We start from the raw sequence: 20,937 nt of genomic DNA on the forward strand, positions 1-20,937 counted from the left end.
AAGGGTCTCTTTTCCTAGTTTAAAATGATAAACATTCAACATTGGCCATGCTGTCAAACAAGCATGATTTGTGCCGTGCACAAAACAACTGTTAACTCGGAACTGCAAAATCTGACTTTAGTGAGTTCAAAACAACTGGGAACTCGGGAAAAACGAGCTACGACTGGGAAAATACGCTTTGAACTTTAATCCAACTCGGAATTGTACATTCGGAACTCGGGCCTCTTTCTAGAGCTACAACCTGAAGATCACTGACGTCATCATGATTATTATTTTTTTCTTCTTCCCAGTTGTCTTAAAAGCACCATAAATCCAGAGATTGGCAGACTTTGATGACAAAGTTTGATGACCTTCCTGTTCAAGTGAGCACAGCACAACAAGGTGAATCCAAAAATGTATTGTATGCTGCTGCATAAATTATGTAATATGCCAGGGATATATGTACACTGTAGCTAAGAAAGTAATACTAAGTGTATGTTGTGTAGTAAGCTGTTAGTAGTCCATGTGCCTCACCCCCCCCCCCCCTCCAAAAAAAAAAAACAATGGCCTATTTTCACCTCTTAATTTCTCCTACTGTTCTGACTTGGTTGTGCACATGTAGCCTATAACCTGTTTTTGATAAATGTAATCATCAAATGTTGTAAGAGCTTTCATTGTCTGCTTATATACCCCATTTATTTATCCTACGGTTCTGACTTGGTGTACATGGAGAACACTGTAAGAAATTACGTTGTTGTTGGGTAATAAACTAGGTGGCGCTAATGAGCACAATAAAGTTGCCTCAGCAGTTTAATTCAAAGTCAACTCTGATGAAATCTTGGGAGTTCTTGCAAGGGTAAAACATTACTCTCAGCAAGAAAACGTCTTTAAAATCGCTGGTAAATCCAGAAAGAGACAAAGACAGACATTGTTTCCCCTTCTTCCAGTTACAGTCAGTTACCAAGCTAATCAATTCTTCTCCTAGAAACCGGTAAGCATTAGGCAACAACTATTTTTTTCATCCTCTCTCCTCAGACGAGTCCATTGCGTATATATGTAGGGTTGGATCTTTACCGTACTTCCAAGGAATAAGCATTCTAAGCATATTCCCTTTAAAACGACCCTACCATTACCACAATGTATGGATGTTAATTCTTTGTTATATATGAGCTAAACAATATACGAGCTAAGCATATCGTTTAGTAGCTTGTTGTTTTATGTATTTTCTCCATCCCTCCGCTCTGAAGCAATGGGAGTGGCTAGAATAACCTTCGGGTGAGCTAGTGGAGAGAACCGGAGAGCGAGAGAGGGACGGAGAAGACTAGTTGATTGTTAACATGGCGGAGACCGTACTCTCGCTCTTCGACTACCGGGAACCACCGACCCTGGACAGCGACGGAGAGGGAACCAAACCGGCGCCGACACCTCGGGGGTGAGGGTTTTAGTCAGTTAGTTAATTAGTAGCCATAGGTATTTTTCTGAAGTGACTGTGTGACAGCGCGAGCGAGCGAGATGGTGTGTGTGTGTATGTGTGTGTGTTGAGCTAACGCTATATTGTAGGCTGAAATTAAAGTTGTAATACATTCGTTATTAACTTATTCTGCGCGAGATATTGTGTGAGAAACCCATATAAATTATAGTATAATGTTCATTAGACTATAATTCATTTGTTGCTACCCACTTCACAAAGCAGCTTGATGGTGTGTGTGTGTGTGTGTGTGTGTGTGTGTGTGTTTCCGCGCGCGCGCCCGCGTGTACGTGTGTGCGAGAACTGTACGAGCTAGCTAGCTAATTTAGCAACTTCTGTACTTGTGTAGTTAGCAAATTTTTCTCAAGTGTGAATTGTATGTGAACTACTAGCTAACACTAGCCAACCAACGAGTTATCAAACGGTACTAGTAGATACTCTTAAAAAACAGAAGTAAACCCAATATAATATATTTGTTCGTTTTTGCTATGGTGACTTGTTATATATGCTACCAGAGCCTCTCTCCCTCTGTGTGCGTGTGTGGTTGTGTGAGAAGAGAGAGCTCTCACACACACAGGGAGAAGAGAGAGCGTGAGAGAAAGGAACGAGCACTGTGTGTGTGTGTGTGTGTGTGTGTGTGTGAGAGGGGAGGGATGGGGGAGTGTGTGTGCCAGAGAGAGGGGGAGGGAGTGTGTGTGTGAGCAAGGGGGAGGTGTGTGTGTGTGTGTGTGTGTGTGTGTGTGTGTGTGTGTGTGTGTGTGTGAAAGAGGGGGGAGGGGGAGTGTGTGATAGAGAGAGGGGGGATGAGTGTGTGTGTGTGTGTTGGAGAGAGGGAGAGTGTGTGCGTGACAGAGACAGTATGTGTGTGTGTGTGAGAGGGAGGGGGTGCGTGTAGTGTGGAGAGACTGTGACAAAGAGAACAAGAGTGTGTGAGTGGAATGAGCACAGTGTGTGAGAGAGAGGGGGAGTGTGTGGTGTGTGTGCTAGAGGGGGTGGCATGTGTGTATGAGAGTGTATGTGTGTGTGTGTGAGAGAGAAAGGAGGGGAGGAGTTGTGTGAGTGTGTGTGTGTGTGTATGTGGTGTGTGTGTGTGTGTGTGTTTAAGAGAGGGAGGGTGTGTGTATTCATGTGTGTGTGAGAGAGGAAGAGGAGAAATTGAATAAATGTGTGTGTGTGGGGGGGGGGGGTGTGAAGGGGAGAGGAAGGGGGAAAGTGAAAAGGTGTATTTTTCTGAGATTGTGTGAGAGAAAGGGGTGAGAGAGAGCAGTGTGAGGAAAATTAAATAAGGTGTGTTTTTAGGCATAGAGAGTGTGTGTGAGGAGAGAGCTGTGAGAGAGACTGAAGGACGTGTGTGTACGTGAGGGTGAGCATATTTGTGTAATAAAGGGGGAGTTAGTGTGTGAGGGAGAGATAGAGGGGAAGTGTGTGAGAGAGGTACAGGGAAGGGGAGGGAAGAGTGTGTTGCTTAGTGGGGGAGGGTGTGTGTGTGTGTGTGAGGGGAAGAGAGGAGTGGTATGTGTGTGAGGGACTAGTGTGTTTATGTGTAACCAAGAAATGTGGGTGTGTGTGTGTTTGTAGAAGGGATAAAGCAAAGGGGAAGATTGTGTGTGTGAGTGAGAATGTGTTTCTGACTTTCCAGTAGTGTGTTGTCTTCAAAGTAGAAAGAATAGTTTAGGATGGTAAGAGACTAATATTTTGTGGTATCATATTTTGTGTGTGTGTGTGTGAGAGATTTGAGTTTTTGGTTAGTTATTTTAAACTGACAGTGAAGACTGGTGAAGAAAAGTGTGTGTGTCTGTCTTTAAGAAATGGAGGGATAGAGTGTGTTTGTGACGAAGAGAGAAGGGGAGGGTGTGTGTGTGTGTGTGTGTGTGTGTGTGTGTGTGTGTGTGTGTGTTACAGAGAGGGGGGAGGGTGTGTTACACACACAGAGAGAGAGAGAGAGAGAGAGAGAGAGAGAGGGGGAGTGTGTGTGTTTAAAGGGGAGAAAGCAAGAAGAGGGAGGGTGTGTGTGAGAGGGAAAGAGAAGGGGAGGGTGTGATGGAGAGAGGGTGAGGAAGTGTGTGTGTGTGTGTGTGTGTTTGTGCGTGCGTGCGCTTTTGAAACAGAGAAGGGAGGGAGAATGAGTGTCTGTGTGTCTTGGGGAGAAAAAAAAGGCTGTGTGTGTGTGTGTGTGTGAGCGAGAGAGAGAGAGAATGTGTGTGTCTGTGTGTGCGTGCCTGTGTGTGTTTGTTCTGGAGGCAGAGGGAGAAGGGGGAGGGGTGTGTGTGTGTGTGTGTGTGTGTGTGTGTGTGTGTGTGTATTCTGCAGGCAGAGAGAAAAAGGGAAGGGTGTGTGTGAAAGGAGGATACAGAGACAAGGTTGTGTGTGTGTGTGTGTGTGTGTGTGTGTGTGTGTGTGTGTGTGTGTGTGTGTGTGTGTGTGTGTGTGTGTGTGTGTGTGTGTGTGTGAGTGAGTGAGAGAGTGTCTTAGACAAGGACAGTGTGTTTGCGTGTATGTAAGAGACAGAGGAAAGGAGAGTGTTTATGCATCTACTTTGTTTATGAAAGAGGGAAGGACAGTGTGTGTGTGTGTTTGTGTGTGTGTGTGAGTGGGGGGAGGGTGGGAGTGTGTGCGTGTAGAGAGAATGTTATCCATGGAGGAGGGAGAGTGTGCGAAGAGGATTGCGTGTGAGTGTGTGCATGCGTGCCTTATGGAGACTAGTGTAGTGTGTGAGAGGATGTGTGTGTGTATTAAAATGTATGTGCATGCATGGGCGAAAGAGATGGTGCATGTTTTCTGGAGTGTGTGTGTGTGTGTTACAGAGAGAAAAAAGTCTAGGAGTGTGTATGCTGTAGATTGGGTGTGTGTGTATTCTTTCTATGAGTGTGTGCATTTTGTGTGAGTGTGTGTGTGAGAGAGGGAACATGAGACTGTGGGTTTGGATATTTGAGAGAGAGGGAGGGAGAGAGACAGTGAGTGTGTGTGCGCTTGAGCGAGTCTGTGTGTGTGTGTGTGTGTGTGTGTGTGTGTGGTGTGTGTGTGTGTGTGTGTGTGTGTGTGTGTGTGTGTGTGTGTGTGTGTGAGTTCTAGAGAGGGGGGAGGGGTGTGTGTGCGTGCATGTGAGCTTGGCTGAAAAGTGTGTGTGTGTGTGTGCACATGTTGGTCTTGAGTGAGGACTTGTTTGTGTATTTGTGTGTGTATGTGGGTTGGCAAAGGCGGAGGGCTGTGTGTGTGTGAGAGAGTGTGTTTGTTTGTGGGAGAGAGGAGAGGGAGAGATGTGCAGGGATAGGGGAATGGAGAGAATCAATGGGAGGAAGAGAAAGGGAGTGATAGAGTGAAGGACAGATGGAATGGAGAAGAGAGACATCTGATTAGACAGTACTAGAATAGACCACACACACACACACACACACACACACACACACACACACACACACCACACACACACACACACACACACACACACACACACACACACACACACACACACACACACACACACACACAATGTAATATCACCAAGAGAGACACTCCTGTGGACTTACTTCCTCAATCCTGGTTGGGTTTACGTGAACATGTCATGGTAAATCCTAGAGACTGGCGATATGACGTGGTCATAACTGGTCCCTGGTCAAAAGTAGTGCACTATATAATGTGTGGTCGTAGTGCATTGAATCATGTAGAATTCACAAACACACATAGTAGTAGACAATTTCCCACTTGTCCCACCTGCTGTATTTGAAGACACATAAAGCCATCAAGGAGAAATAAGCAAAATTCCATTGGAACAAATTGGTTAGGAAATACACTATATATATATATATATATATATATATATATATATATATATATACATACATACATACATACATACATACATACATACATACATACATACATACATACATACATACATACATACATACATACATACACACACACACACACAATTAGTGGATTCGGATATTTCAGCCACACCCGTTGCTGGCAGGTGTATAAAATCGAGCACACAGCCATGCAGTCTCCATAGACAAACATTGGCAGTAGAATGGCCTTACTGAAGAGCTCAGTGACTTTCAACGTGGCACCGTCATAGGATGCCACCTTTCCAACAAGTCAGTTCGTCAAATGTCTGTCCTGCTGGAGCTGCCCCAGTCAACTGTAAGTGCTGTTATTGTGAAGTGGAAAGGTCTAGGAGCAACAACGTCTCAGCCGCGAAGTGGTAGGCCACACAAGCTCATAGGACAGGTCCGCCGAATGCTGAAGTGTGTAAAAATCGTCTGTCCTCGGTTGCAACACTCACTACCGAGTTCCAAACTGCCTCTGGAAGCAACGTCAGCAAAAGAACTGTTCGTCAGGTGATCCATGAAAGGGTTTCCATGGCCGAGCAGCCACACACAAGCTTAAGATCACCATGCGCAATGCCAAGCGTCGGCTGGAGTGGTGTAAAGCTCACCGCCATTGGACTCTGGAGGTCCCATGTGCTCAGTTGGTAGAGCATGGCGCTTGCAACGCCAGGGTTGTGGGTTTGATTCCCACTGGGGAGCAGTACGAAAAACGTATGAAAATGTATGCACTCACTACTGTGTACTACTGGATAAGAGCGTCTTCTAAATGACTACAATTAGGAACAAATGTAAATTGGGCAATGGGAACAAGTTCTCTGAAGTGGTGGATCACACTTCACCATCTGGCAGTCCGACAGACAAATCTGGGTTTGGCGGATGCCAGGAGAAAGCTACCTGCCCCAATGCATAGTGCCAACTGTAAAGTTTGGTGAAGGAGGAATAATGGTCTGGGGCTGTTTTTCATGGTTCGGGCTAGGCCCCTTAGTTCCAGTGAAGGGGAATCTTAATGCTACAGCATACAATGACATTCTAGATGATTCTGTGCTACCAACTTTGTGGCAACAGTTTGGGGAAGGCCCTTTGCTGTTTCAGCATGACAAAGCAAGGTCCATACAGAAATGGTTTGTTGTGATCGGTGTGGAACAACTTGACTGGCCTGCATAGAACCCTGACCTCAACTCCATCGAACACCTTTGGGATGAATTGGAACGGCAACTGCGAGCCAGGTCTAATCACCCAACATCAGTGCCTGACTTCACTCATGCTCTTGTGGCTGAATGGAAGCAAGTCCCCGCAGCGATGTTCCAACATCTAGTGGAAAGCCTTCTCAGAAAAGTGGAGGCTGTTACAGCAGCAAAGGGGGGGACCAAATCCATATTAATGCCCAAGATTTTGGAATGAGATGTTTGCAGAGCAGGTGTCCACATACTGTAGGTCATGTAGTGTATGTAACCTAAGTGGAGGTATTTACCAGGCTAGAAAGGCTGTGGTACTGTACTACACACACACACACTATAAGCCACTGTACTGTATGTAAATCAGTTGTTGCTAATGCCTCTTATAGCTCTACCATTACAGACCATTCTAGATAATGTTAATTACCTCACACAATGGGGAATGGGTGAAACACATTTAAAAGAAGGCTGTTACTTTAAGAAAGAGCAACTAGGCCCAAGCTTACATGAGTGACCATGCAGACACACACAAGAAAGTGCAGTGCGCGCGCACACACACACACGCACACACACACACACGTTATCACGAGTCCAGATGGAGAGCGAGGGGCAGATCAATACAAAGACAGCGAGTCTGGTTGATATCTCTGCTCAAAGAGTCTCTCTCTCTCACACACACACACACACACACATACACACACACACACACACACACACACACCTCACGCACAAACACACACGCAGTAATGAACACTTGAGAAACCAAGGCGCTGTCTTCCTATGGCCTAGTTTTAAGAGCCTCCAATGTCATGTAAGGAGAAAATAGAAAGAATTACAGAAAACAGCGTGTGTGTGTGTGTGTGTGTGTGTGTGTGTGTGTGTGTGTGTGTGTGTGTGTGTGTGTGTGTGTGAAAACTGCCCTAAATCACACTGATCCAAAGCCAGTTTCTAGTGCTTGGATTTGAATGGTTACAGCTAGGATTGAGGCAAAGAAAGATTAGCTCAGATCAGCTCCTAGTGTATCCTTCTGCTCTTACAAGTGGCTTTACGCTATGGCTAGACTCTGCACCGTAGTCACAGATCTTGGTTAGTTTACCATCCCTGTATCCTGAATCCCTAGTAGTGGAGTGAAACTCAACACAGACCTTGGATCAGTGTCTTGTATTGTGGCTTGTGATTCACAAATGTCCCTTCAACACCAATTTACCCAGTAAGAATTTGACCCAATTCTGCCCAGTCAGCATTCAGCTTTTTCCCCAAAGTAATTGCAATTTGACCAATAAATAGTCTAAATCCCCCCCCAAAAATGTATCAATGATTCAGTTGTTATTGGTTGAAAGTAATTGGATACAGAAATTGAGACTGGGTTCCTATTGGTGATCATTGTATTGATTGCTTTTCCTACTTGATTGATGTGAAGATTGGTCTGCCTGGGGCATTGATGAAATTGATAGAATCTCTCTCTCTCTCTCCCCCTGTGTGTGTTCCACAGACGCGGTTGTGGGAGGAAAAGGAAGGGAACGCCGGTGAAAGTGTGCGACCGAGTCTTTGTCACAGAGGATGAGGAGGACAGCTCGGAACACAGCTACTGTCCAGGTGTGTGTTTGTCCTATATTGATGATTCTTGTGTTGACACGTGTGTGTGTGTGTGTGTGTAATAGTTGTGTAGTGTGTGTCCTTGTGAGTGTATGCATCCAGGATTGTGTGTGTTATGGGTGGAAGAGGGGTGTGTGTGTGCGTGCTGACCTATATAAATGTGTTTGTGTTCGCGTGTGCGACTGTGTTCGTGCGCGAGTGGTGTGTGACGTGCATATGCGTTCAGGTGGGGGAAAGGTTGATGACCTTGTGTGTGTTCTTCCGTACGTGTCAGTGTGTGTGCATTCGTGCATGCGTGTCTGTGTGCATTCGCGTGTGTGCTCGTGTGTAATCCTTTTATAATCTTCTCTCAGGTGACGGTAAGGAGGCTGCAGAGAACAAACGACCAACACTAGATGGACCATGCTACATCAATGACCCTGCTCAGATGTGGTGAGTGTGTGTGTTTTTTATTGTGTGTATAATTGTGTGTGTTGGGTGAAGGGGGTTGTGTGTGTGTTTTTTGTTATGTAAAATACAAAACATTAAGGACACCTTCCTAATACTGAGTTGCGCACCCCTACCCCCCACCCACCCACCGTATAAGGTGTCGAAAGCGTTCCACAGGGATGCTGGCCCATGTTGACTCCAATGCTTCCCACAGTGTGTCAAGTTGGCTGGATGTCCATTTGGGTGGTGGATCATTCTTCATACACACAGGAAACTGTTGAGAGTGAAAAACCCAGCAGCATTGCAGCTCTTGACACAAACCGGTGTGCCTGGCACCTACTATCATACCCCGTTCAAAGGCAATCATTTGTCTTGCCCATTCTCCCTCTGAATGGCACACATACACAATCCATGTCTCAATTGTCTCAAGGCTTAAAAATCATTCTTTAACCTGTCTCCTCCCCTTCATCTATTCTGATTTGAAGTGGATTTAACAAGTGACATCCAATATGGGATCAAAGCTGTCACCTGGTCAGTCTGTCATGGAAAGAGCAGGTGTTCCTAATGTTTTGTATTGTTGCGCTGTTTTGCGTGGGTTAGCTGTGGGTGTGTTGCAGTGTGTAATTGAAAGTGTGTGTTAGCTATTTTTGCTGATTTTGTATGCATAGGTCCACGTGTGCTGATCTAGCTCCCTCCATCCCCTTCTCTCTCTCCCTCCCTATCTCTCCCCCCCACCTCTCTTCCTCCCTCCCCCCTTTCAGCAGTGGGTCTTTAGAGCTGGGTGAGGAGGGATCCAGCGGGGGCAGGGGGGCGGCGGTGATGTACCCCCCTCCTCCAAACTGCCGCATCCGTGAGGTACACTGTGGGAGCCAGGTGCGTCTGGTCGTCATAGCGATCCGAGACATCACCAAGGGAGAGGAGATCACCGTTGACTACAGCCTGACCGAGTGGGGAGACAACACTATGGTGAGTAACCATGGTGACATACCTGTGAGAGCCTAAGTAACTGTTGCCGTGGTGAGTAACCATGATGATGTACCTGTTAGAGCTTAAGTAACTGTAGCCATAGCGATGGCTGGTACAGCTATAACCTGGGATATAGTTAAAGTCAAATGCAGTTTACCCATCTTTCTATTTGGTGAATAGTGTTTTCAACGAACGACTTACATTTCACATGTCACATGCAGTGAGCCAAATAACTACAAAATAGTTACATTTTGAATCGACAGTATGCCACAATATCCATGATTTGTGTTATCCGAGGCAAGTTGTAAGTACTGAAACTAGCGATTTACTTTTACTCTGGTTAAATAATACTTTTTTTCTCACAGAAATTGAGTAATTTTGGTTGGCCCATAATACATGGGTATCTGGGAATTTTCACCTTGGCTGATTACTGTATTTGACTGATTTTTGAGCACCACTGTTATTGGTTTGACCGTCTGATTGACAGCACTGGGTGATAACAATGGATGTTAATGGAGCCTATATTCCTCCAGGGTTTCCGTGGTACTGTGTCTCCAGGGAGATATGAGTGTCTCTCCGACCCTGAGAACAACAGTATCAAAAAGGTAAGAAAAGACACCTGTTGCCTACATACGCCTACTATGTTTATACAACACTTAATACTATACTGATGTGCGTGTTTTACATGTCTACATTCCATACACCTGTCTACTATACCCTCAACTCACTTTCCTTATAGGATTCTAAGCGTTGTAATATACTAGTGTTGCCCACTCAACGCTCTAAATGGACACTCCTCATTCACACACCCACTGTTGACAGACACTCTAAACCAGTGGTTCTCAACCCTGGTCCTGGGGACCCAAAGGAGTGCACCTTTTAGTTTTTGCCTCAGCACTACACAGCTGATTCAAATGATCAACTCATCATCAATGCTTCAAGCTTTGATGATTTGAATCAGGTGTGCAGTGCTAAGGAAAAACGAAAATGTGCACCCCTTTGGTTCCCCAGGACCAGGAGTGAGAACCACTCCTCTAAACAGTCTGTCTTATGTCACTTGTCTGTACTCTACTCACACAACTGGCTCAAACACTACTCATCTCTCGCTCTCAGGAGGAAGAGTCCGTGCCCCCCTCTCTCTCAGCCCAGGACTACCTCACCCCTTCCTGGCCCCTTTCCCCCTCTTCCTCCCCACTCTCCCACTCCAATGCCAGCGACTCGGATCCCCAGAATGAGGGGGGCGAGGACGGGAGTCAGAGACGCACACCTCGCCGCCGCAAACGCCGCCGGACCACCACCCCCTCCAAAAAGAGGACCACCCCTCACCGGACGTCCCCAGGCCGCCCTCCCCTCTCCACTTCATACCGCCCCCTCACCTTCTCCCCCCCTCCCTCCTCCTCCACCTCTTCTCGCCCTTCTCTGTTCAAATCCCCTGCTCCGTTGGGGCCCAACACGACGGCGAACATCAGTATTAACATCGCCAGGGGGGTTGGCATGGGCGTGCCCCCCCAGAAGCTGAGCTGTGCTTACTGTGGGCGCCACTTCCGCTCACTGGGGCGCCACCTGGACAAGCACCACCCCAACCAGCCCGAGATCCGCGCCGCGCTTATCGAGCGCTTTATACCCCACCTGGCGGCCGCGCACGCCGCACACCACGCTCAGTCCGAGCAACAACCTCGGTCATCGGCGGCGGCGTCAGGAGCGGAGCAAAATTCCCACAAGCCACCACAGGGGGGCGCCGCAGCCGCCGCGCTCTCCCTGTCTCCTCAACGTCCCTCCGCCACCACCGCCCAGTCCCCTTCCTCTGCCGTCGGGAGAAACTCCTCCCCCCTGGTGTTGACTCCGCCCCGAGGACGCAGTGCCGTGGCCGTGTCCGTTCTGAAGAGAAGCCCGCCTCCGGTGGCTGTGACCCCGCCCAGAAAGGCGGGACTGCGCAAAGTGAAGAAGGAAAAAGAGGAGGAGGAAGAGGAGAACGACCTGGTGGAAGTGGCGGTGGTGAGGCCCAAAGAAGAGGCAGAGACGGCTTGTCCCCACGTCTTTCAGCAGACGCCCAAAAAGGTGGAGCGGCTGCCTAAAGAGGATGAAAATGAAGAAGAGGAGGAGGAGAGCGGAATGATGGAAGATGACAGTGGAGCGGAGGAGAAGGAGAAGGAGTTGTTGAGGTGAGTGCTGTGGGGGGGGGTTGGTACTCCGTTAAAGGACTACCTAAATGACAAATTCACCTCATCAAATGGATAGTGAGAAAGTAGTTGATGTATCAGCAAAGTGCCAGCAAACTGAACTGCTGCTTAGCTTCTGCATTGGTGGATGTAAAACAGTAGGAATGCTTTTAGCATGCTCAAATTAGATTGGTAAAATCAATCAACTGAGACTGACTTAAAAGTAACTTCAAACTGCTGATGTGATGTTATCATTATAATAAAGGTAATGAGGATAGCAGATACTTTGAAAACATTTTTCCCTGTTGTATTGTGCGTTGAATAAATGAATAACTGACACCTGCAATTAAAACAAATCTCTCTCCCTCTCCTTTCCCCCTCTCTCTTTCTCTTCTACCCCCCCTCTCCCTCAGTTCGGGCCGTCTCCACATGCTACCCCTCCTCTCCTCCCTGTCTTCCCTGGTTCTCTACCTCCGCAGGCTCCAGCACTCTGCCTTCCTCTCCCTGTCCCGCCAGCTCCAATCCGCCGAGGCCTGGCGCCTCCTGTGCCACTCCTCCCTCGCCCTGCTCATCCTCTACAACCGTCGCCGCGAGTGCGAGGTCTCCAAACTGGTCATAGCCGAATACCGCGCCCGTGTCACCCCCCAGTGCCCCCCGCCGGTGCCCCCCGGCGCCCCGCCCGCCCTCACACCCCTGGAGGCATCGCTTTCGCCCTTTGAGCGTCTCGTGCTTCCGCATTTGCCTCGAGTAGGTGTCCAGGGAAAACGAGGAAGAGTCCAGCCTCTTATCCTGCCACCGCACTGCGAGCCGTGTCTGGAACTCCTCCTCCAGACCAGGCAAGATGTCGGCGTCGATCCCCAGAACCCGTATGTCTTCGCCCGGCCATACCACTCTCCAGCCACCCCCCTCCGGGGCACCGATCTCCTCCGGAGCCTGGCCCGCTCCAGCGGCACCCGGAACCCCCGCGCCCTCACCCAGACGCGCGTCCGGCGCCAGGTCGCCATCTTGACCCAGCTGCTATTGCTCGGCGAGGGGGAGGAGCCAGGACAGCCGGGCGGGAACGCCATAGAGCGCCTGGAACACTTCCTGGAGCGTGAGTACCACGTGACGCAGAGCTGCGGCGGGATTGGCCAGGACCCGGGGCTGATGGGTAGAGTGGGGCGCGTGGTGCTCTGCGGGGAGAGAGACGGCGTGCTGTTCCGGGGGATGAGCCTCCACCACATCTGTCTGGAGCTTGACGGTAAGGAAACACTGAGGATTGACATATATGTCAGACCTGACTAGTCAAGCTAGAAGTGGAGTTATTTTTCTCTCCTTTACTGTGTATTAAGTGAGCTTGATTCAACCTGCTTGATATAATGGAACGGATGGAACAAAGCATGATGACCGTTAGAGAAAGGTTAGCTCTAGGTCAAACCGATCGGACTATTCGTGAGAAGACCGATTTTCGGGATGTCTCACGGTCTGACACACCACCCGGCCGCCACCCACTGCAGATGTGGAAGTGCGACATCGGCGGATGCGGTGGATCTCTAGCTTAAACTGACATTTTGATGGGGACTTTGTTTATGATGTTAATTAGTGTGAGGCGGCAATGCGCCAAATCGACTCTAGGGGGTTAAACAGTTTACCGTCGTCTCATGATGATTTTTCATTTTGGACTGCCCTTTAGTATGATGAGGACCAGCGCTGTAGTTAAAGTTGAGAAACATGTATTTGACCCTTCTCTTTCTCCCCCTACAGTGATGTCAGGCAACTCGGCCGACTCGTACTCGGAGGGCGACTCTGACGGCGAGGGGGGGAAGGAGAAGGGCGAGGTGGCCCCTCCCAGCCTGCTGATGGTGAGGAAGGGCAGGACCAACAGCAGGACGCCGCGTGCCAGGAAACTCAAGGTCACGCCCTCCTCCGCATCGCCCCTCTCCCCCTCGCTCCCCGGCCACAGGAGAGGCTCAGGTGGGCCCAAATCAGGTGTGTGTGTGTGTGTTCACTCCAAAAACATGTCTACACAGATCCACCCGTGTGTACTAACCCACACTCTCCCCGCACAGGCAAACGCGGCGTCCTCAAGCGCCCGTGGTCAGACGCGGAGCGCGCCGCCGTGGAGGAGCACCTGACCTCCAACATCGCCGAGCTGCGCGTGCCCGCCAAGGCCGACTGCGAGCGCTGCCTTCAGAGCTGCCCGCTGCTGGTCACCAACAGGCGCGACTGGCGGGCCATCAAATTCTACTGTCACAACCGCATCCAGCTGCTCAAGAAGAACCAGCGGCGCGAGGACGACGGGACGCCAATCATGGTGTGCTGAGAAGACTGATGGACAGACGGAGATTGATGGACGGACACGACAATAGCTCCACAGTATCCACACTTGCATACTACATAGAATGAAGGAAGCCAAAACAGAGGAGTGGTCAACTCTGTAACATTACAGCAGTGCTGATGGTCAACTCTGTGGTGCAACAGAGTTGACGTTTAAGGAAGCAATGTAGTGGGCGTGTGTTCGAAGTGGTACGCTAATGTGGGTATTGGAACGTAGCCTACATCTCATTAAGCAGGTTTCCATCCAACCTTTTAATGGCAGAAAAGTCCATGTCGGGTCAAAAATGTCACGACAGGCCTGATGGAAACAGAAAATGTTTCGATAAACTTTCCAAATGTCAACAAAACAAAATACGCTAGACAAGGTGGGATCTTTTTGTGTGGGTAAAATGAAGTACACGAGAAATGTCGGTGGAAATGCTTTTATGCGCAAATATTGATATAGAAACCATCATATCGAAAGTGCAAGGTGATGAGCTTGATGCTCTTTTACAAGAAATATCCAGGGTCTTGTTCTGGTGAAATGATCGATGCTTGGCTGCCATTTGACAAATGAAAATAATCTCGCTCTTTTGGCCATAATATTCTCATCATGTAGGCTATGCGTGCGCCTGCGCGATTTTCCAATACCAGACTGGGCAGACTCATCACAATATAACAACACTTTTTGTGAGAAACCCATCCGTAGAGTTGAAAATTTGATGGAAACCCATTTAACTTATTTTTTATTCGGTACACGGGAATTCAACAGCAAAAGGTATTTTTATGTGCACTACATCGTCGCGCACAGTCGATTTGATGGAAACATTTCTGGTGGGAAAATGCGCATGTTGTTTTTATGCAGATTTTTGAATATCTGTCACCAATTGGATGGAAACCTAGCTATTCATACCCTTATATATAGTCCTCCGAGACAAAGCAAGGGAGAGACTGGGAGTGAGAGAATGAGTGACTGTGTAGGAGTTGCCACAACCTGTGTAGTATACAGTGTACATGGACATGTTCATTTTGTTTTCTCTCCAAAACAAGACGAACAATGTGAATGATGATGACGTTATAATGATGATAATGTTAATGATAACACACCACAGATTGTTGTATTCAGATTTTCTGGGCTCCAGTGTTTCATGGGTGTTTTTGACACTCAAGTGTTGAAGGGACGTTTCTGAACACAAAAAATCTTGACACTGTTAGAGTTTGAGGCTGTAGTGTGTGTATTTCTAGTGCTGAGAAGATGTTATAGGGTCTCGCAACACCCAGTCCTGGAGAGTGCATGCTTTAGTTCCAGCCCAGCCCTAACTCACCTGATCAAACTAGACCTGACTGAAAGACCATGCTTAGTTCATTACTTAAAACGGGTGTGTTAATAGTGCTGGGCCGGAGCAAAAGCCTGCACCCCAGGAGCGGAGCTAGAGAGACCCTGGGTTAGAGTGAGGGGGGGGGAAAGGAAACGCCACCATCAATGTGAAGTTTCTTTTTGGACTACCTAAGACACTATAGTCAGCTTGGGGCTTTTCAGCTCCCGTCAAAATTGACACTACAAGACAGAAGTTGAATACTGCTTTTGCCTAAAATACACCAAGTATATTCTTGTTGTTGGCATCTTTCTTTTATTTTGAGCCTGTTGCACATGCGTTTTCTTAAAAGCGATTTAAAAAGGTGCATTAGCCCGTCGGGCCATTCTTCTGCGATGTGCAGAGATCCGTATTTAACTTGGCTGTGTTCTATGTTACTAAGTGGGGGGCATTTTTCAGAAGAGTGAGCATAGCTGAATACTATGCCACGTTATATACATATATATATTTTTTTTTACATGGTGTTGTTGCGTCGTTTGTTGATCGTTTTGTCTTTTCAGACTGACCAGTGTAGCTCCAGTCTTTTTTAAGCTACTCTAGTCTCTATGGTTCATTGCGGTTAGATGATGGGCTGCTTGTAGCTCTAGTCCAGGTTGTTGGTGTGGCTTGCTAACTCTTAGGCCGGCATTCAATCCGATCATTGGTAGATATGCGTTATAGCGCGCTTGACATTTTAAAGGTAATTTCCGATTAAGCCAACACATGCAGTTTACCATGCACAAGGTCTCCACGAACGCGGGAACATTGCCTTTTAAAAAAGTGTATTGCAGAAGAAGCGCGGTCGGGTTGAATCCCGGCCGGAGCCTTCTCAGCTTTAGCAAGTCGCACTAACGCCCCGGACCAGAGCTAGGTTTCTTTTGTAGGTTAATCAGAGCGCCAAGTAACCCGACGTCTTGTTTTATTGGAATAAAACCACCCAACGCCTCTCGACAGATAGTTGAATTTATTTAACATAATCACATATAATCTTACATTGTTTCACGCTATCATCTTGCCAGCTTCAGTGTACATAAAAAAATATGATCATTGCGTAAACTGGTGTGGTTGTGCTATCCGTAGCTTATTTGTTAATTTGCGAGTTGGTATTGTACATAGGCCTATGGTTTTGTAAATATTCACAGAAACACATAAAGGGGAAAAACTACACAATGGCTTGGTTTGTTTGTGTTATGTTTTATATAAGTCTGATGGAAAGTTCAAGTCATATTTCTGAAATATGATTCTTTCAATGCACTAACAATGGCTGCGTCCCAAAAATATATTATTTCTCCTGAAGTGTACACTTGTTTACTACTTGAATTGGTGGATGCATGGGCTAGTGGGAGTTTCCACAATATTTATTTTCAAATTTCCTTTAATCATGAAGGAAAGTGAACAGGTGCACACTTTGGGAGGAAGAAGAGAAAATTGGAACATAGTCCAAAATGTTAACTTCCCAAGTAAATCCCATGGGTGGAGTGCTTTATTTTTCTACACCATACAGTTCACTAACTAGACCACCAGATGGGAGTGTTGCCCTGGAATCAAACAGAACTAGACCTGCATTCATAAAGCATCTGAGTGTTGAGCTAGGATCAGGTCCCCCCCTCCCCCATATCCCATGTAATCGTATTCATTTTGATGTAAACAGAAAAACTGACCCTACTCTTGTGTTACTGACTTGTTGCACCCTCGACAACTACTGTGATTATTATTATTTGACCATGCTGGTCATTTATGAACATTTGAACATCTAGGCCATGTGCTGTTATAATCTCCACCCGGCACAGCCAGCAGAGGACTGGCCCACCCCTCATAGCCTGGTTCCTCTCTAGGTTTCTTCCTAGGTTTTGGCCTTTCTAGGGAGTTTTTCCTAGCCACCGTGCTTCTACACCTGCATTGCTTGCTGTTTGGGGTTTTAGGCTGGGTTTCTGTACAGCACTTTGAGATATCAGCTGATGTAAGAAGGGCTATATAAATACATTTGATTTGATCAGCATAGCTGCTCTAGGGTTTATGAATATGGGCCCTGACTTGTAGGATAGTATACTATCTTACCAGGTATTAACTTCAACAACAAAATAAAGATGAATCCAGATGAAAGGCTTTATGCTATATAATACTTCCAGAAAAAAAATCTTACACCAAGGGGGCAAGATTCAAACGTATGACCTTTTGGTCCCTATCTTATGGCCTAGTCCACTGCACCAGCAGGGGTGAGTGCACCAGTCTTTTTTTTTTACTCATATTTCAAACCGGGAACATTGCCTTTAATTGTCCATCGTGCTACAAAGCTGAATTTCCGCGATACGGATTGATTGGAGCCCTTTGAAACGTATACAGTTAGATTAGAAATATTGTTAGTAAAGAATGTTAGGTAAGGTTGTAAACAAAAGTTGCAACCTGGATACGAACTGGCAACCTTGCAGGTCGCTACCTGCCACCTGTTAGGCCTATTTATAAAAACATTTTACCCGTAAACTCCTAAGTGCTGCCCACTGAACTTTCATCCAACCAATTACATTAGATCTGCCCATGAGGCTGAGCTTCCCTCAGAACAAGAGTGAGGCCTGGGGGTGTATTCATTATGCCAATTCTGGTGAAAAACATTTCCTAAACGGAAGCAAACCTAACGAAACGGAGAGGGACCTAACCTGAATTTGACCAATATAAACTCTTGTTTTGCTCTGTTTGCTTCCTAAACGGTAATCTGTTTCCGTAATGAATACGCCCCAGGATTCAATCCAAGACCTGTTATAGAGCAGCAGAAATGAAACTCCTACTTCGCTAGACTCATTCTCATCATCAGGAAAATTCTATTTATGGGGGTGGAATCGTAAAATGTATATGTAAGGTAGTAAAAAGAAATGTAGCTAGTTGTGCTAGGAATGCTATTGATAAAATAAGTAGTATGTCGTTTTTAAATGTGTGTACCCAATTGAGAAAAGGCCAATTAATATTTCCTCCATTCCTTGTGTCTTCTCTCCTCACCTCCTCAAAAGCATTGGAGGGAAAGATCCAAGGGAGGGGTTTGATTCTTCTCAGCCATTGCAGTTTGTACGGAGCCAAGCAAGCTGTTCAGAAAGGCAGCCAATTCTGATCTTTTTTTCCCCTCCGCTAATTGGTCTTTTGATGATCTGATGTAATTGGTCAAAAGACTAATTAGTGGAAAAAAGATCAGAATTGGGCTGCCTGTGTGAGCACTTCAACTGGCTTAACCTAACCCGTTTCCTTTATCTAGTCCCCTACTCTCAAGAGCAAGTGGTCATGACATTCTATGGAATCTTCACTTGTAATTAGTGCTTATGACATTCCATGGAATCTTTACTTCTTTCAGTTTCTCTCAATTTTCTGTAAGAGCTCCAAAGCTAACAATACCAACATTACTACAAATTTACCAGCTTAAGTCAACTTGATTACTAGACATACTTGAAGTTAGAAACAAACATACATATTTTTGATAGATGTGACCACTACTGCTCTTCCACATTTTCTAACCGTAATTTCTATTGTACCTTCTTAAATTATTGGCCCTTCTTACAAATTTATGAAGTGTTATGCACCCTACTATCCATAATCAAGTAGCCTGCATCTACTACTACATAACACTGACATGACTACACTCAAACTAGCACACAACCCATATCTATGTGTAACAATTGACTACATTTAACAATACATTAGCCTACTGTACTACCACTCTCCTTGTCCACTTAAAATGACTACGACTATGTAGTGCCAGTCGAACATCCTTTCAATCATCATTCACCCCCTGGTGTTTACTACTGTATGTTCTTCTATGTTGACTTGCAGATGGAATCTATATGGAATATGCTGCTACAGGATGCTACAGTTTTTATTCTAGTATTTACTTAGTCATACAACAGCTACCACAAAGATCTTACAGATTGATGTAGAACAGCTGTGTTTTTGTAATGAACATTATGTGCAGTCATCACCCCAAAAAATCTACGTTTATCTAGATCATTAAAACTAGGGTGGCTTGGGCCTTAACATGGACTGAACAGAGACAGAATGGTGAAAAACGAAGACTTTAATAATATGATCAGCAGGCAAATGTATACGGAAAACACACAAAGCAGAGCTATTACCATTGCTATCTTGGCTGCATGGAGAGCAGTGTCCTGGCCCCTCAAATCTTTGTTCAGTTTGAGAGCATCACTGCTAATAAATCAATCAGAAAACTCACTTGCAGCAAAGTCTTTATTTATTTTTACCCCCTTTTTCTTCCCAATTTCAAATGTTGTCTTACCGTTACAACTCCCCAACGGGCTCGGGAGATGAAGGTCGAGTCATGCGTCCTCCGAAACGGCAAACCGTGCTTCTAAACACAGGAAACCAGCCGCACCAATGTGTCGGCGGAAACACCGTTCACCTGACGACCGAGGTCAGGCTGCAGGCGCCCGGCCCACCACAACGAGTCGCTGAGCGCGATGAGCCAAGTAAAGCCCACCACCCTGGCCAAACCCTCCCTTAACCCGGACAACGCGGGGCCAATTGTGTGCCGCCCGACGGGACTCCCGATCACGGCCAGTTGTGATACGGCCCAGGATTGAACCCGGGTCTGCAGTGACGCCTCTATACCTTTGGGTTAGATCAGGGATTCCCAAACTCAGGCCTCGGGACACCAAGGGAGGCACATTTCGTTTTTTCAAATAATCAACTAATCATCAAGCTTTGATCATTTGAATCAGCTGTGTAGTCAACATAGAGAAGCTAACTTACCATTTATCTAACTTTTCAATCTCGATTTTTGCTTTCCTCGTGTAAGTTAGCTGCCTTAGACCGCTGCACCACTCAGGAGGCCTGACAATTTTGAGTTTTACTCTCCTGATTGTTGTGCCACACTCCCCAAAGGCTGCCTTTCTCCAGGGAACTATACCAGACCTCCTGGTCTAGAGCGTACTCTGCAGTGAGGCGAAGCGCCTTGCTACAGAATTGGAATGGGATGTGTGATGCTCCATACCTGTTACAGCTAGGCTAGCGTACATTTTAGGAATTATTTAATGACCTGTTCTTGGCGATACACTTTTCTTCTGAATCTATAAGCTACAATATGAGGTCCTAAACCTGGCATGAAAGTGCATCCTTGTAGCTGTGTGGGCTAATATAGTGAAAATGTTTGCCTTGGGGTAAGTTGAGCCAATGGCCACCATACCGCATCCAAATGCTTCAATTTTGTCCGTTTTATGCAATGGGTCATGCATATGAATTCAAGTTAATGCATTTTTATTGTTACAGAGCAGACACCAATCAAATGTATTTATAAAGCCCTTTTTACATCAACAGGTGTCACAAAGTGTTATACAGAAACCCAGCCTTAAACCCCAAGCAGCAAGCAATGCAGATGCAGGCATACATTTAAGATATACAGCGGGGGTCTGAAATGATTGACACCCTTGATAAAGATAAGCAATAATGACTGTATAAAATAAGTAATTCAAATACTGAGCTATATTGTATTGTATTATTTTTTTGGGGGGGGGGGGGTTTATATTATACACATTTATTGGATGCATTTGCAGTTTAAGTAGGTGTTTCAGATTATTTTATGCCCAATAGAAATTAATGGTAAATAATGCAGTGTCATTTTGGAGCCATTTCTATAATATTTGACCCTCTAATTTTCCCTCACTCATTATCATTCACGATTCATTTAAGATT

The 20,937-nt window shown here is 46.3% G+C and overlaps 2 protein-coding genes across 3 annotated transcripts in view; both read left to right on the top strand.

Annotated features, from left to right (window-relative positions):
- Positions 1–1,255: 1,255 nt before the first annotated feature.
- On the top strand, positions 1,256–19,461 carry LOC106602678 (uncharacterized). 2 transcript variants are annotated; one of them, XM_014195433.3, is made up of 9 exons: positions 1,256–1,411; positions 7,945–8,048; positions 8,402–8,480; positions 9,239–9,443; positions 9,977–10,048; positions 10,557–11,605; positions 12,016–12,842; positions 13,346–13,570; positions 13,651–19,461. In XM_014195433.3, exons 1-9 carry the CDS (start codon positions 1,317–1,319, stop codon positions 13,902–13,904), a joined length of 2,910 nt encoding a protein of 969 aa, XP_014050908.1. In that variant the 5' UTR covers positions 1,256–1,316; the 3' UTR covers positions 13,905–19,461. The 2 variants fall into 2 exon arrangements, with proteins under 2 accessions (XP_014050908.1, XP_014050910.1); XM_014195435.3 differs by having other exon boundaries at positions 13,346–13,555.
- LOC106602686 (cyclin-dependent kinase 2-associated protein 2) overlaps positions 13,921–20,937 on the top strand; it is a 299,328-nt gene continuing 292,311 nt past the window's right edge. Inside the window, exon 1 of the mRNA XM_082974327.1 lies at positions 13,921–13,924. The gene's annotated coding sequence lies outside the window, so the exon portion shown is untranslated. The remainder of the gene's footprint in view (positions 13,925–20,937) is intronic.

The sequence above is a fragment of the Salmo salar genome, chromosome 04, assembly GCF_965601325.2.
Source record: "Salmo salar chromosome 04, fSalSal1, whole genome shotgun sequence".
Taxonomy (NCBI): Eukaryota; Metazoa; Chordata; class Actinopteri; order Salmoniformes; family Salmonidae; genus Salmo; species Salmo salar.

What these genes read in the sequence shown, in the direction of transcription:
- LOC106602678 (XM_014195433.3), top strand. Translation starts at nt 1,317, where the DNA reads ATGGCGGAGACCGTACTCTCGCTCTTCGACTACCGGGAACCACCGACC. An exon ending in GGAACACAGCTACTGTCCAG is followed by an intron (nt 8,049 to 8,401) that starts GTGTGTGTTTGT and finishes ATCTTCTCTCAG; the next exon opens with GTGACGGTAAGGAGGCTGCA. An exon ending in AAGGAGAAGGAGTTGTTGAG is followed by an intron (nt 11,606 to 12,015) that starts GTGAGTGCTGTG and finishes CCTCTCCCTCAG; the next exon opens with TTCGGGCCGTCTCCACATGC.